Source organism: Plectropomus leopardus, chromosome 1 (assembly GCF_008729295.1).
Source record: "Plectropomus leopardus isolate mb chromosome 1, YSFRI_Pleo_2.0, whole genome shotgun sequence".
Lineage (NCBI taxonomy): Eukaryota > Metazoa > Chordata > Actinopteri > Perciformes > Serranidae > Plectropomus > Plectropomus leopardus.
Window position 1 is genome coordinate 17,070,706 of NC_056463.1, and position 14,977 is coordinate 17,085,682.

Below are 14,977 nucleotides of genomic sequence, written 5' to 3' on the forward strand. Positions count from 1 at the left end.
TTCGAGAATTTCAAACAAAACAGATGCTTGCAGAAAATCTTCAAAGATAGCGTGCTTGTTCATCTGAAGTAACAGCTTTTTAAATTCAGAGTGGGTTGCATGAACAGCGGGAGAGCAGCTTTATTAGACCAGTGATACAAAAAAAACCGAAGGAAACTAAAACAAGGTTCAGCGTAGCTTAATTTTAACCAGTTTCCCCTATTTATCAACCTCTGCAGAAGAATCAAGAATCAAATAATCCCTTTAAAATTTGACATTTTTACTGTTGACATTCCAAACAAAAGCATATCTACTTGTGACCTCAGTCTAGATTTAAATCACTGTGTAACAATAATGAGTGTTTGCTTGCACTCACATTGTGACCAGAGATTCACAACAAAATGATTTGTTGAGTTGATGAGTGAGTTTTGAAAAACCGCCAGTCCTGTCATCTTGACAGCAGCCACTCTGTACTTGTATTCTTACTTCCAGCTTTTCAGGCTCGTTTTGAAGCTAAATATAATTTTAGTTCCTTAAAATATGAATGAGCATAGTTATATTTAGATACTTGCAGCATTTCTAGTTAATGATGAAACGGAGAAAACATAAGCACACAATCTGAGCTTTGATTGTATTCATAATAAATACATAAATCACCAGTGGCGATAATCAGTCAATTAGTATGTATGTGTGATGTGCTCACAGAGTGAGCATTAGCAGTGACCGACCATGCAACACGGACACACCGTGAGGATGGAGACCATAATATATGACTACAGAGGCGGTTGAAACAGATTTGGGCTAGATAGGGATGGAGGTCAAGCAAACATGCCATCTACTGACAGTGTGTAACCTAAAAGATTTGGCCAGCAGACTTCGCTACAAGCTGATTGACTGTTGAAACACGTGATGTGCCTTACATTCCTAAACCAGCTTGCAGGAGACCTGACAAGCTGAGCGGTAGGCGACACCATCACTCAGCTTGACAGAGACGAGTCAGTTCAGACTGCTCCAACTTTTCTCTGCAACGTTCTGAAGCAGTTTTGTCTCGTCACAAATCTTTGGTCTGAATGGGGCATAAGGTCCCTGACGAGTATTTCATGAATGGAAAAGCAACAATCATAGAACAGCCTGACAAAATAGTTTTGCGAAACAGAATTTCTTTTTTTTTCTTTTTTTTCTTTTTTTTTTTTTTTTATTTTTCATGTTGTGACCACTCAGATTTATTTTGCAATGCCTTATGGGAAATAAAACTGTAGTCCATAAGGTTTAGCTAAGCTCTTAGCGTAATATTTGAGCAGCTGATCACAGCAGACAAGTCACTAAATTGTATAATAGTGGTTGGAATCACCAGAGACTTAAGTCACGATACAATAAAATTGCAATTGTGAGCGTTTTGTGATATGCTGAGTATTGAAATAACATATATTGTGATATTGTGATTGTTTTAACCTATTTTCCCGTTTTCAGTTATTGCAACAAAATTTATTTAGTGGACTGAAAAGGCTACAAAAGTTTATATTTTATTTGCAATATTAATACTGAATATAACTTTAAAAAGGATAATTGACATCCATGTATCGATACAATATTGCCAGACAGACTACAGTAACACAATTATGTTACTATGCTGGATTAATTTTTTCCCCATCCCAATTGTAACCTATAGTAACACCACCTTCTCGGAGCAAAGTAAACAAGTACGCAAATTAGTAGTGAAGTAAACAAGTGGTTGAACCCAAGGGTTTGTTAAAATCACTCCCTGATCTCCAGCTGTGCTAAGCATTAAACGTATGCTGGCAAGCAGTCATGAGCTCAGAGTTTAGGTCCCGCAATCAGCTGTATCAGTGCACTGTATTTAATTAATTATCAATTACATATATGTCAGTGGGGTATATAAATGCTAAAACAAATGGTGGTTGGTGGCTGCATGTTTTTTTCAAAATACAATTAGCAAAACAAAGAGACTAATGAATAATAAATATACTGTAAGATCTCTGTATGTAAATCGTAGCCCAGATAATCAAACAGTGTTTGGTACTGTAAGTCCTCCACAGTTCATTTATGAAATCTACAGAATAAAAAGTTGACTAGATTATTTAACAAGTGTACATGTAGATTTAATGTAGAGCACGGGGGGTGGGGTTCCTCCCATTCATTCATTCATTCATCTTTAGCCAGCTTTGTGTCTACAATACTGTGTCCTTGTTGTGAGACATTAGATTGATTAGAAACAAGAGAGCTAAACTCTGCCTTCAGAATTGATATTTATAGACGTTATTAATTGCCTCCACGCACAACGAATGAATCATTCTTCGTGTTTGACTGATTTGAAGAAAGTAAATCTTACATTCTGGCTTTTTAACAACATGACAATTAGACTTGCAAAATAATTTTTGGACTTGAATTGTATTATTCTTCACTCCTGTCACTCCGTCTTTCAGATCTACCTGTATTTCCATTTCTCCTCTGAAATTGGTTTCTATTTTTGGGCATTTACCTCTCCATCCTGTCTGTCTGTCTCTCTCTTAAACTCTCTCTCGCTTTCTTTCACTCGTCACTGTTAGTGGGTTTTTTTTCTCTCGCTCTGCTTCTGTCTCCTTGTTCTTCACCCTCCTCAATTTTCCTTAATTACAAAATCATTCAAGGTTTATAGTCATCTTAATTGACTTTCAAGCAAGAAGAAATGTGAAAATAACCCTCTAAGTCAGTAATAGGATACAGCAGATAAAGAGGGCTCATGCTCAGGTATTATGAATGACTGGTGCTGCACAGACACATACAGGAGACAATAAAGACGTACAGCACCTAAAAACACAAGTATATCCAACAACTGACAGGAAAGGACTGTTTGTATTGTGGAGCCTTCAGAGTTTTAAAATAAACTCTTTGCCAAATTCATGACACCAAACAGACGGGCAAGATTTATTAGCGCGTGGACCGGCTCCCAGCTGTCTGGCTGAATGCCACCATGAATCCAGCCAGATGTATTGATTTATCATGATGTCAGTTATGTTAACATGTTTGTTGGACCCAGGAACACTGCAGTATAGAGTTTTCTATGCGTCCCTCCATCCTTTCTATTTATTTGTCCTATCTACACGTGACTGCTGCAGTGTTTGTGTGCTCAGATGTTTAAATATGGTTTTTTTTTGCCATGTGTTGTTACGCCTTCGTGCGTTTCATTTCACCTCTGTCCACCAGTTTTTGTGGCATATGACAAATTTTGTGATTTTACCAGAGGAACCATTCATCACGTGAAGGGAAACTTCTTGGGCAAAATTGAAACATATATAGCACATATTACAAATGCTGTTGGGTAAACTTAAAAATAGAGCTGCAGTTCTCAACTGTGAAGATGTGTTGTTTTCCTCAGTCTTATGTTACAGTAGATATAATATTTTGTCAGGTTTCATGGTTCAGAGAGGGGACACAAATGCATAAGCAAACAGGTTTAAGAAACAAAAGACGAACTGTGATCAAATAAAGCCGAAACCAAAAGACAAAAACAAGCAGGCAACAAAACTTAAGGAGCACACTGAAGCAAAACAAATGAAAACAAAAACTTAACTAGGAACAAATCTGTAATCAAGGAAAGCAGGAAAGGTAATCCAGTGCAAGGAGCGCAAGCAAACTGACAAAAGACAAGAGGGAGTACAAAAACTAAACACACAAAGAGAAGAGGGTGATAACGAGGCAGGACAGGTGACAGCAGGGTAGATGAGGAACAGGTGAAAGTCATCAGGGTCGGACAGACAATCACTAAGGCGGGAAAGCACACAAAGGCAGGAAGTGAAAATAGACAAGACGCATGAGGAGTAAACCTACAAATGAAACAGGAAACAGACTTAACATGAATGATTTACATGAAACAAGGGAAAAACACAACAAACAGAAAACAAGGTCCTCAAGATAACTGATGATCAGCACCACAGTCCAATCTAAAACAAAAAGTAAGACAAGAATAACACAACAAACCTGACTGAGACAATTTTGGGGTTTGTGATTTGACTAAACAAGACATTTTATAAAGTCACTTTAGACCAAACAAATAATGGGCTGAGAAAATAATCTACAGATCAGTCTGTAACAAATATAACCATTAGTTGCAGCCCGACTTCAAAGTATATACTGGGTGCTTTGAGATTTCGAGTTCATTAAAAATCACACTCGTTGTTAGTGTAAAAAAGGAAAACAAGTTAAATTAAAGATAGAAAATGTATCCACCTGACTGTTTATGTATTTATTTATTTCTTAAATTCAAGAGTTTTTGTTTATTTGGTATGATTGCCAATTAATGACTGGAAACATTGAAATATTTCAACTTATCTGAGCATGAAGGTGAATTGAGTCAGCTCTAAATGTACGTGCAAACAACCATCAATGACAGAGAGAAAGAAATGAAAAAGAGTTGAGGGGCACCGTGTGGGAAGCCCCCGTAATTAATATTTTCCTTTTGATGGCATGGGTTTATTAAGGGCCATCAGAAGCTAATAATTTCAACTGTACCTGAGAAATTCTAATAATTAAATATATAATTATAATAATTAAATTAAATCTTTTCCTTCAACTTGGTATAGCCGATTGCTGTTGTTGTGGAGAAGAATCCCATCAGATGCGCAAATCAGAGCTGTAGTCATTTCAAAACACTTCGTTGTTGATTTTGGGAACAAAACACTTTGCCAAAATTGTCCAAGTCATTCAAAAAATGACAAATCAACCAAAACAGAACTGATTTAAACTGAAGAATATGGTTAAAAAGTGCAGCCCTTTGCTTTCACATGTCTGTGGCAGCATATATTAAAGTTTAAATAGGATATTTTTCAGTGAAATTCATCTTGTGAGTCTTAATCAGAATACTTTATTGACCCCAGTGGTACATTACAGTTGCTCTGATGTAAAGCATAGAGAATTATAGAAAGTATAAATAAAAAGTATGAAGAAGTGAGTAAAAATGTAAAATGAAACTGTCTGTTATTCTTCAATTTCACACCAACATTTAAATGACATTGAAATGTGAAATGTGTACAAAAGTGCAACAGTATTATATATATATAAATATTTAAAATATGTACAATAAGCTGAGTTTTTAGTATATAAAAATATTATAAGTATGTAAAGGTTTAGCAATAAAACAATATTTGCATTATGCTACAATGTGCAGCACTATATATCCATAGAATCAGAGATATTTGCAATATATGCATCATATGTTAACCTTCCAGTCACGGTTAGCCTCTCTAGTTAGACTTTATGTACACAGGCTTGTACTTTTTTGTCTTTATCAAAGAATCAGACATTCTTCGAATGCAGTTGCTCATCTTTTGTACTGATGATTCATCGTGGACTTTCATCGAATCTTTGGAAGTACAGTGTTGGACACAGAAAATAAACTTTTAACTCTGAAACCCTAAATGCCAAAAATATCTCCTCCCGCCTCAAAGCTCTATAACACGTCTGCTCAATAGATAACCAGACTTTTATACATTAATTTACATTTATTCAGTTAAAATATTATGCACAAGTAAATAAACATTCTCATCAAAGCCTGTCCTCGGGAAACACCTAATGGCATGCAATATTCGATTGTGTGTGTGTATATGTTTGTGTGTGTGTGTGTGGCTGGGTGGGTGGGGGGAGAGAGAAAGCCTGCGTGCATGGATGCATGTATATGAGCTCTGTCTTGTATTTACTTGATCCAGCATTGCTCTGCTCCTCAGGGGGCTTGTCTCCTGGCTCTCCAGCAGAGTTAGAGCCGAGTTAATACTGGAGAGCGAGCGCCAACACAACTCAAGTCCAGGCAGTAAATCCTCCCTCACAGCTTTAGCTCCAGACAGAAGCTGTTTAGCACAAGCTTACAGTTATCAGGCAGGGCAGTGATTGAAGGCAGGATAAACGGTGAAGCATTATTACATGATTGTAAGAGTAGCAGACCGGTAATTAGGGAGCAGACTTAAAGAACACTGATTGGAGGTGGTGCAGAGATAGATTGATGTGAGCGCTGAGGGTGAAGAAAAGATGAATGGACATAGGAGATGAAGAGCAGTTGAGTTAAGAAGGTAAAGGGAAGAGTGGGAAGGGAAGACAGAGCGCGTGCAGACAGGACCTGTGAGATAGACTGAAGGTAGAAGTAGGTCAAGGCTAATTAGGGGAAGAGGTAACGTACAGAAACAATTTAGCGCTGCAGATTGGGACTCAAGTGATAATGATACTTTTGGCTTGAATTTAATTGTACATCCACTGCAGAGGTTTGTTTTGACACCAGTTTGGAGACGAATAATTGAATGTTTACACGTTGCATGCCAGCCCATCCACGCACTCGCACACTGTCATGCAGCATAAGCTTGAGATCGTGCACAGTTGTTTTCATACAGATGTTGAACGGTAATCTAAAGCTTTTTGACAACTCTGTTCTTTCTCTCCCTCCTCTCTCCCTCTTTCACTGGTCGTCTTTGTTGTTTGTTCTCTCTCGATCCTCACTCTCTCGGATATTCACCACTGAAACACTGTGTTCCCACATTTCAATCCGTGCTGTATCTATTTTATGTTTTTGCCATTTTTATCTGCATCTTTCTTTTGATATCAATGTGATCATGTGTGTGTTTTTTTTTTTTAATATACTTTCATCTCTTCTAAATCCTTTTCAAATTTACCTGCCCCGTGTTTTCTCTAACGCCAATGTCTTCCTTGTTGTATCCATCTTTGTCCTCACTGTTCCCATGTGTCTGCTCAGTTTTGGCGACGCTTCCCTCTCATCCGCCTCCACCCTGGAGCACATCCCGTCCTCAGCCGTGGCGCGCCCTCGGCCCCTGGTCCGGCAACAGAGCCTCCAACAGCCCCTCACTCACCAGCCTCCTCCGGGCCCTAACGACCCCCCAGTCACCTCACAGAGCCTGGGCCAGCTGCACACAGGCCCAGGCGGCGGGGGCCACCGTGGGGGCCCGCGGGGGGTCCGGGGGAGTCCGGCTGGAGCCTCCCGGTACAGAGGAACAGGGGCAGGCCGGTCAAGGTCAAATCCTGGCAGCTGGGATCACATGATGGAGCAGATTCGCAACCGAGGGCTGGACGTCAAGTCGTTCTTGTAAGTGTCAAAGTTTTCTGCTCTGTAAAATGTTGCATTGGAAAAGCGTGTCAGATAACACAGCCTTTGCAAAACTTTCAATTTTAAACCTGATTTAATCATGGTTTAAATTTAAATTCTGTTGCAATTTAAGACTCTCATTAATTGTCAGTTTAGTTTTTACTCTAAACCTAGAGTAGATTTAAATCTGTTGCACCAAAACATCAAACTCTAATTTAAACTGTTATCCAAGATGAGGAGGTTTAACTTTTACAATGGCTTCCTTTTGGAGATGGATAGAGCAAAATAAAGAATAAAGACAGTTGAATTTTATGATGATGATGATTTTCTCTTAAGGAAAGTGTTTTTGAGCTAAACAGGAAGATTGGACACTCTCTCAAACATTTTTTTTTTATCTCCTATTGTTCCATTAATTCAGCCAACAAGTTTTTCTCAAAGGAGGAAAAAGATGAGCCTCTCTGCCGAGCCATCATGAGTGTTTTTTAGCTAGCTAGCAACACTGTAACATTTATTGTTAGAGGAGCAGCCGTTTTAACAGTTAAAGCTCCCCTCCACCCCTTTTTTATACTAACAAGGAGCAGACAGCATGCTGATTATGTATGCATTTATTTAAGTATTTATTTATTTGTTATTTTGATTTCCACATGACACTTAAATTGAGATGGTGCAACAGAGCTTTGCTTAATTTTGAATCTGGATTCACTCATGTAAAACCTAGTTTACTGAACTCTGACCAGAGAAAATCTTAGATTAAATTAATCCTTGTTGGTGCAACCCAGCCTAAATGTGGAAATGTTGAGGCCCGAGGCGCTAAAACAGGTCAGCTATGATAATTTTTCAGGGTATAGTTTGTGGTGTTGATGTCAGATGTGACAGATTTAGTGCATTATGCACGTTAACTGTGAGCCATGTTAATGAGTCTCTACCATCAGTAGTGGTGGTCATCTCTGTCAAACACTCTGTATTCTCTATGAGTGTGCTGCAAAGTGATTTTTGGAAGGCCTCTCAGTCTCAGTCCAGTTGGTCAGTGTGTGTTTGTGTGAGTATATTTGTTTGTGTTTGTGTGCAGTGTTCATTGACAACAGACAGCTGCATGCAGAGATGTAGATATGATATCTGAATATTATCATATATTGAACTAGGGGTGGGACAAAATATCGATATTGTGGCTTCCTCTTGCAAGACGTTGCAAATACTTTGGCACCAACTATCTATATCTTCATCAAAAAATCTCCCACATTAAGCCTGGTAACATTTTGACTTACTGACTATTTCATTGTTCTGCTTGGTTGCACTTATCAAATGCGTGAGCTGCGCGTGAGCTGCACGTGAGCTGTGCAGAATCTGTTGTTTTTTGGGGGTTTTTTGGTGCCCATTTTAATAGATTAGAGAAACCATGCTGTCTGCTTGAGCAGTGCTGCTTAGACCCGTCTCAGCTTCTTCTAAGCTGTGGTACATCTACAAAAAAAGACAGTGAACATGTTTCAATGGTCATACTGACTTTGTACCTCCTTTCACTACAGTTTCTATGTCTGTACCTGTCACAGATATGAAGAATACACATACATCTGTTTTACTCAACCTTTCCTGTCTCCGTTTCAAAATAAAAGTCCAGTGACAATGTTTCTACACTACAGTGGTTTGCAAGGCGACACAAACAAATAGAATATGTGCTTTTACTCGTGGACATGTAGTAGTTAGTCAGCAGGCAGCTCTGCAGCAGCATCGCAGCAACTCCAGAGCTGTTTTGCTCTCTGGCAGTTTGGCCTTTTGCAAATGTGGGTTTTTTGGCTATTTTACATTGGAATTATGCCACATGTCATGGACAAGTAGCATCGGTGTGTAAGATGCACTTTGCTAAGACTATACACTTTGTTGTGTTGTTTCATCTCAGTAGTCAAATTTGGTGAAACTGACACTACAGTGCAGTGAATAGGTAAATAACTTCTGCTTTTTGCCTTTTGAGGGGTATTTTTCATCTTTAGAAACATATATCGTGATGTATTGTAGATTAACTGTCTTGCAATCGCAATATCATGATAATACTGTTATCCTGGGCCAAGTATTGTACTAGTATCGTATCATGAGTTATTGTGTAAGTGTATATTAAAATGGTTTCATGAAACCAAGCTTTACACGATATTCTTCTCTTTTGCTGCATGTGTGCATCACCTAGAAATAGGATGAGAGTAGAGCAGACCTTTAACTGTCTGTCGTGGTCATTTGACTAACACAAAAGAAAATGGTGATTGTTGGTAGTTGTTATGGTGACGACACATTGTTGGGCTGTAAAGTGTGTCACATTCACTGGTTTGAGAACTCAGTTTTGGTCTATTCCTACTTATATTTTCCTGATTAAACAGACAATACACCCGTACACCAATCGAAGTTTGGCCTCTTTCTCATAACTAAGACTAACGTTAGCTTAATCACCTTGTTTACTCATTGTGAATCATTCAAACTTGACAGGAGGAAATAAAACTCACCAAAACCATTTTGATTAGTCTTATTAATCATCTAGTTAGTTAGTCCACTGGTTCACCACTCAGTAGCTCTGGTTTGGTTGAAATAAATCCAAAGTTAGATGTAAAAATGCTCATCTACATAATGTTTATCCCTGCGGACTCTTTCTGCCTCCCAGCTGTCGACTGAGCAGCAGCTCTTACTCCTACTTTGGAGGCAGCTGCATTAACCTTACATCATATTTGAACAAACATGCCATTTATTGCAACAAAACACAGTTACTGTAATATTTTTAAAATTTGTTGATTTCAAAACATACTACTCCACTGCTTCTCTTTGGTTGTTACTGCAAAACCTGCTCTGTGAGTTTGCGACTTGCCACAAGTCGACTTGCTTATACGAAAGTTTATAGAGAAGTTAGCCTGCTACAACGGTTTTTGACGCTATTTGATTGGGACTGTTTGTTCTACTCTCATTCTGTTCTATAATGCATCATGTTAGCGTGCATACATAGACTGTACAGTTGCAATAATGTGTAGGCGTTGTAAGGTTCTTTGTACCAAAACAATGTGGGTAGTATGTGTAGAAGAATTGTGGTAAACTTCCCTCCATCTGACCAGTGCCTAGATATACCTCCTGTCCCTTGGCTAAACTCCTCCAAATGATGTTATTTCTGTCATTTGGAGGAGTTTTGCCGGCTCTTGTGGCTGTTGCTCAAACTACAGGTTGTATTTTTTTGCATTGCCCACCAACTGCTGCCGACCCCGCTGCCATTGATACGTACTTAAAGAGTGTGTAGCTGATCAAGAGACACACCCGCCCTTCTCTCTGTCTCTCAAACTTGCCCTTCTCTCTGTCTCTCAAACTTGGACCAAAATCAGATCAAACAGAAACATATCAGGAAGTGCATATTGAATATAGATCAAGATTGTGTTACTGCACTGCCTCTTTCTCAAATAAAATGCTTTCAGAAAAATGTTGTAGCTTACGTTTAGCTGGAATTCAAGATCCGGCTGGCCACACGGACCAGTCCACATTACGTGAGGCACACAGCATTTTGGTAGTTGTAGGTTTTCTACCTCTTGAGCAAAAGCACCCCTGCTGTTTGTTGGTCATGTAGCACCAATTTCTGAAGTATTTGCATCTTTCTACAGCAGAGCCAACCTAGTACTATGTGAGGGCCTTCTTTATATCAGTGAAATATTTCTTTAAACAGCTGTGCAGCAATGAAAAGTTGTCAAAATGGTAATTCCTAAACAAATTCAGCTTGTTAAATAAAATGCATGAGGTTCAATAGTTAAACTGCATTTACACTTACACTGCAGTGTGTAACTATCTGTATCTGTAACTGTTGGCATAACACAGATTTGAGCCAAAACATTACAATAACACATGATAACCACAACTACCCTAACTGGGGTTTAGAAGAAATGATCTCCCACCCAGTTAGCAAAGATAATTATGGCTTTTCTGACACAGTTTTCCAATTCATCCATGACTGAGTAGAACTGCTACTGGTGTGCGAAGGCTACTGATTGTTTTGAGATGGCGAGCACGGAAAGCTCTCCTCCTCCGCTTGACTTGAATGATAGATTGCAGATGATGTGCTCCACAAAGCAGCGTCACGTAAACGCCCCGCCCCCCTCCTCTGCTGCCTGTGAACATAGACACTCACACATCCACACACACAGCTCCACACTCCTGCACTTTTTGCGTGTCTTCCCATTAACAGTGTCTCCAGGCCAGTGACCTCCCTGCCGATGTGAATCATCATTCAAATAAGGCTGGGCATGTATATAGGGAGGTGGCACCGTGCATCGTCCCCTGTCCTCATGAATCTTACTGGACCAAACACGTCAGTTGTTGACCCTGAGGGGGAAACACGCTGTGGGGAGTGGGAATATCGTGTGATCAGTGGGGTATGAACGACCAAATGCAGCAGTTTCACCTTCCACGTGTGTCCATGCTGTCACACAGTGTGGCAGTGAGCCTCCCTGCGTACATTTCAGATCAATAAGAGCCGGTGTAGGTGGTAATGATTTCAGAGCCCTCTGGTTGGAGTGCGCGTGTCTTTTTTGGACATCTATACAAATCCATTCACCTTATCGACGAGCCTCATGTTGGTACTGTTTACACATCCCCAGTGGTCTCTCAAGTGCTAATGTGTTCCTCTTGTTGTCGATATTGCTCCAACAAACAGCCTCATGTTAGGGAGGGAATGCACCACAGAAAGCGCATGCAGGCTGGGAAATGAGATCAGACCTGTGAGACATAGAGAGATGAAAAGAAGAAGATTTCAAGAAAAATGTGGAGAAACTGATTTTAAAAAATCAGTCACAAGCTAATAAGAAAGACAATCTGTTGATCCTGTTGCTATTAGATTAAACTTATTGGTTTTGAGCAAATTTCCACATGTATTCAGTTTTGCCATAGTATCTGGTTGGAGGAATTTTAAGTTTTGCCAGTCCAGTCTGATGTATGAGCTTGAAACATTTAGATCTGATGCAAACATGATGGACTGGCATTTGTCATTGTTACACAAATTAAATGTTTCCTTCATCATCAACCTCAGCCGACAGCATCACGTTGCTAACTCCAGCTTGTGTAGAGAGCTGCAGAGATGACATTTTTCTGTAGGCCAACCCGGAAGCTAACGTCGCCCTGGTTCCCTTGTTAAAAAGCCTAAAGAACTTTGCCATTTAATTTTGGATCATTGCAGAAAATAAGCTTTGTGGCAAACAAACCTTTATGATGCTTATACATGTTGTTCAGCCCGATAATCTTCACAAACACCACTCTCAGGATTTTTGAAGCCTAAATGTAATCACCAGAAGTAAAAAGCTGTTGTTAGCCTAAAACAAGCTACACTACGGTCGCATCACCACTGTGTCGTGGCTGTGAAGCCAAGCTCAGTGTGGCTCAATGTGAAGGCGTTCTGTAGTCTCATTTAGCCACTTTTTAGCAACCACCTTTTTGAAGACACATAAACGCTTCAAAGTTTACAGGTGGAATATTTACTGACATATTTTATGATGCAGAACAAAACTTGAAAGTCTCTTAAACTTGAATTAAACACAGACCTTATTTCAGGCTTCTAACTAAAAACCAATTTGAAAACCCACTGACCTTAAGACGAGGGAACCAAAGGTGCTGAAATCCTAAATCATTTCCAGATTTTAGGACTTACTACTGGGGTTCTCTATTAGTTCTCTCGTAATAGACAATATTACAACATGATTGAAATGAAATCATGTTTTTATGTTTATAAACAAATTCCTGGCAACATGGAGGAGAACAAATTTCAGCCACAATGGCGGGGAGAGGAGCAGCACGTGTGTTTGTTTTTGGGTTGTTTTTTTTTTATGTTGGTCTGGTCCAGTGTTTGCCTTAATATCAAACCGGTCTGAAAATTCCAATTCGAGTATCTGCTTCATGCAGGATTTAAACCATTTGAGAGAAGTTTTTAAAATTGTTGTTTTATATGGACACTCTGTTCTGGGAATGAGAGAGACAGAAACAGTTTGTTGTCTTATACTTATTAATATTCTCTGTGTTTAATTTAGTACCCGCTTTCTGTCATTCATAATAGTAAAGCCAGTGTTTGAACCAAATTTAGACAGCTAATGATCCACAAGAAATTAAATTATAAAATTATACCTTAAAATTGGCGATCAGCTGATGTTAAGGGATGCAAGAAATGAGAAAACTCATGTTTGAATTGCCCTTTAAGACAGTGGTAAAATAAATACACAAAGGTTGTCCTTGGAGCAGCATGCCATGTGAGAGGCTGTATGAAGAGGAAAAGAGCATTGTAGAGGCAGAGAGGACAGTATGAGAAGCTAGAATAGTATAGAATATGTGCTTATGTGTAGGCTGTTATTTAGGACTGTGAATTACAAGGTTAGTTGTGGGCAAATGTTCATTTGTTAAGGTCACTGTTTGCATGGCCTCTTGAATTCATGCTGCAGCATACTTCAGTAAGATGTAATTTAAATGACCTCAGGCGTGTTTAGCGGGAGAATAACAGCTGAAAATCAACTTGATATGTTTCTTTGTTGCAGGTTTTTGGTAAGGCCACCTCAATTTTCATGGATTTCTTTTTGCTTCTCCTTTTTTTTCTGCATGTCATTTCAATTGCCTCTATTTTTTTCCTCTCTGAAACAATCCAAACCTTTTTTTTTTAGCAGGTTTCTGCTTTTCTATTTTTATCACATTTATTTTTTTCTAGGAAACAGATAACAGAGGATGATAAAGCCATGGAGGCATCACTTGTTCTAAGCCTTCCTGCTAATGATGCTCATTTCAGCCAAGCACATTTCTATGACTACCAAGTCTATAGTGAATTTAAAAAACACGTTAAATTGAATGCATTCCTGTGAGAACACATACTGTGCACTGATGCATTATATAACCACATACACTGAAATGATGAATTGTAACAATAAGCATCTTATGTATGTTTGAAACAGGTTATATATCAAAGGTTGGCCCATGATGAATATCCCTAGTATCATCTGCTGTATTTTAATTAGGCACAGTGTGCCATAAAACAATTTATATTAGACATGCATGAAGTGCTCTGTTATGACCCATACAGCATCATGTCAGTGTAACAGAACTAAAGAAAGAATCAGACCAGGAAAATCATTCGACTCTGCAGCAGAGAGTGCTCTTACTAATGCCACTGCATACAGTACATTAAGTAATCATGGGCAGTACGCATTATCCCAAATTTTAGAATAAGAGTTTGTAGTAATTCAAAGGCTGGATGGCTTTTAATAGCATACTCTCAACCTCACAGAGTTGGTAAAGGGAGAGGGAAAGAAAAAAACAGTCTTTAGATCTCCTTTCAGCGACAGCAGATCTATTTTCTTCTGACCTCTAATGCAGTCTAATTTTCTAATATAAGCTAAAAGAAAAATTTGCAGGAAAGCTGAGTGTTGTGCCTTAAATATTTGTGTAAAGGACATTACTGGTGGTGGCAGTGGCAGGTTATGTTTTCTGATGGGAATTGGCCCGCCCCAGAATGAAACCATTTCATTTGATTACGTAATAGTTTAATGTTAGTATTAGTGTTAAAGGGACAGTTCACCACAAACTCAAAAATACATATATTGCCTTAAACCTATAGTGCTATTTATCAGTCTAGTGTGTTTTGCTGAAAGTTGCCAAATGTTGGAGATATCAGCCGAAGAAATTTCTGCCTTCTATAATGGATCTAGATAGCACTCTTTGTGGTGCTTTAAGAGTCAAAAAATACATTTGTAAAACTTAACAGCAATCTCTTTTTCAAGAAATCATGACCTGGTTACCAAAGATAATCCACAGACATTGATGTTTACATCTTGTGCTGTCATAAGTAGATGTCCGCAGCAGCTGCATCATCTGCCGGTGTTGTGCTGTGTGCTGTGTCTGCGTGCCGTAGAACGAGCTCTGTTAACTGTTGTGAGAGTG

At 38.9% G+C, this 14,977-nt stretch overlaps 1 protein-coding gene across 1 annotated transcript in view; it reads left to right on the plus strand.

The window, feature by feature from the left end:
• LOC121944010 (synaptotagmin-7-like) overlaps positions 1-14,977 on the plus strand; it is a 134,690-nt gene that overhangs the window by 84,754 nt on the left and 34,959 nt on the right. Inside the window, exon 5 of the mRNA XM_042487660.1 lies at positions 6,713-7,060. Coding sequence (XP_042343594.1) covers positions 6,713-7,060 — 348 coding nt within the window. The remainder of the gene's footprint in view (positions 1-6,712; positions 7,061-14,977) is intronic.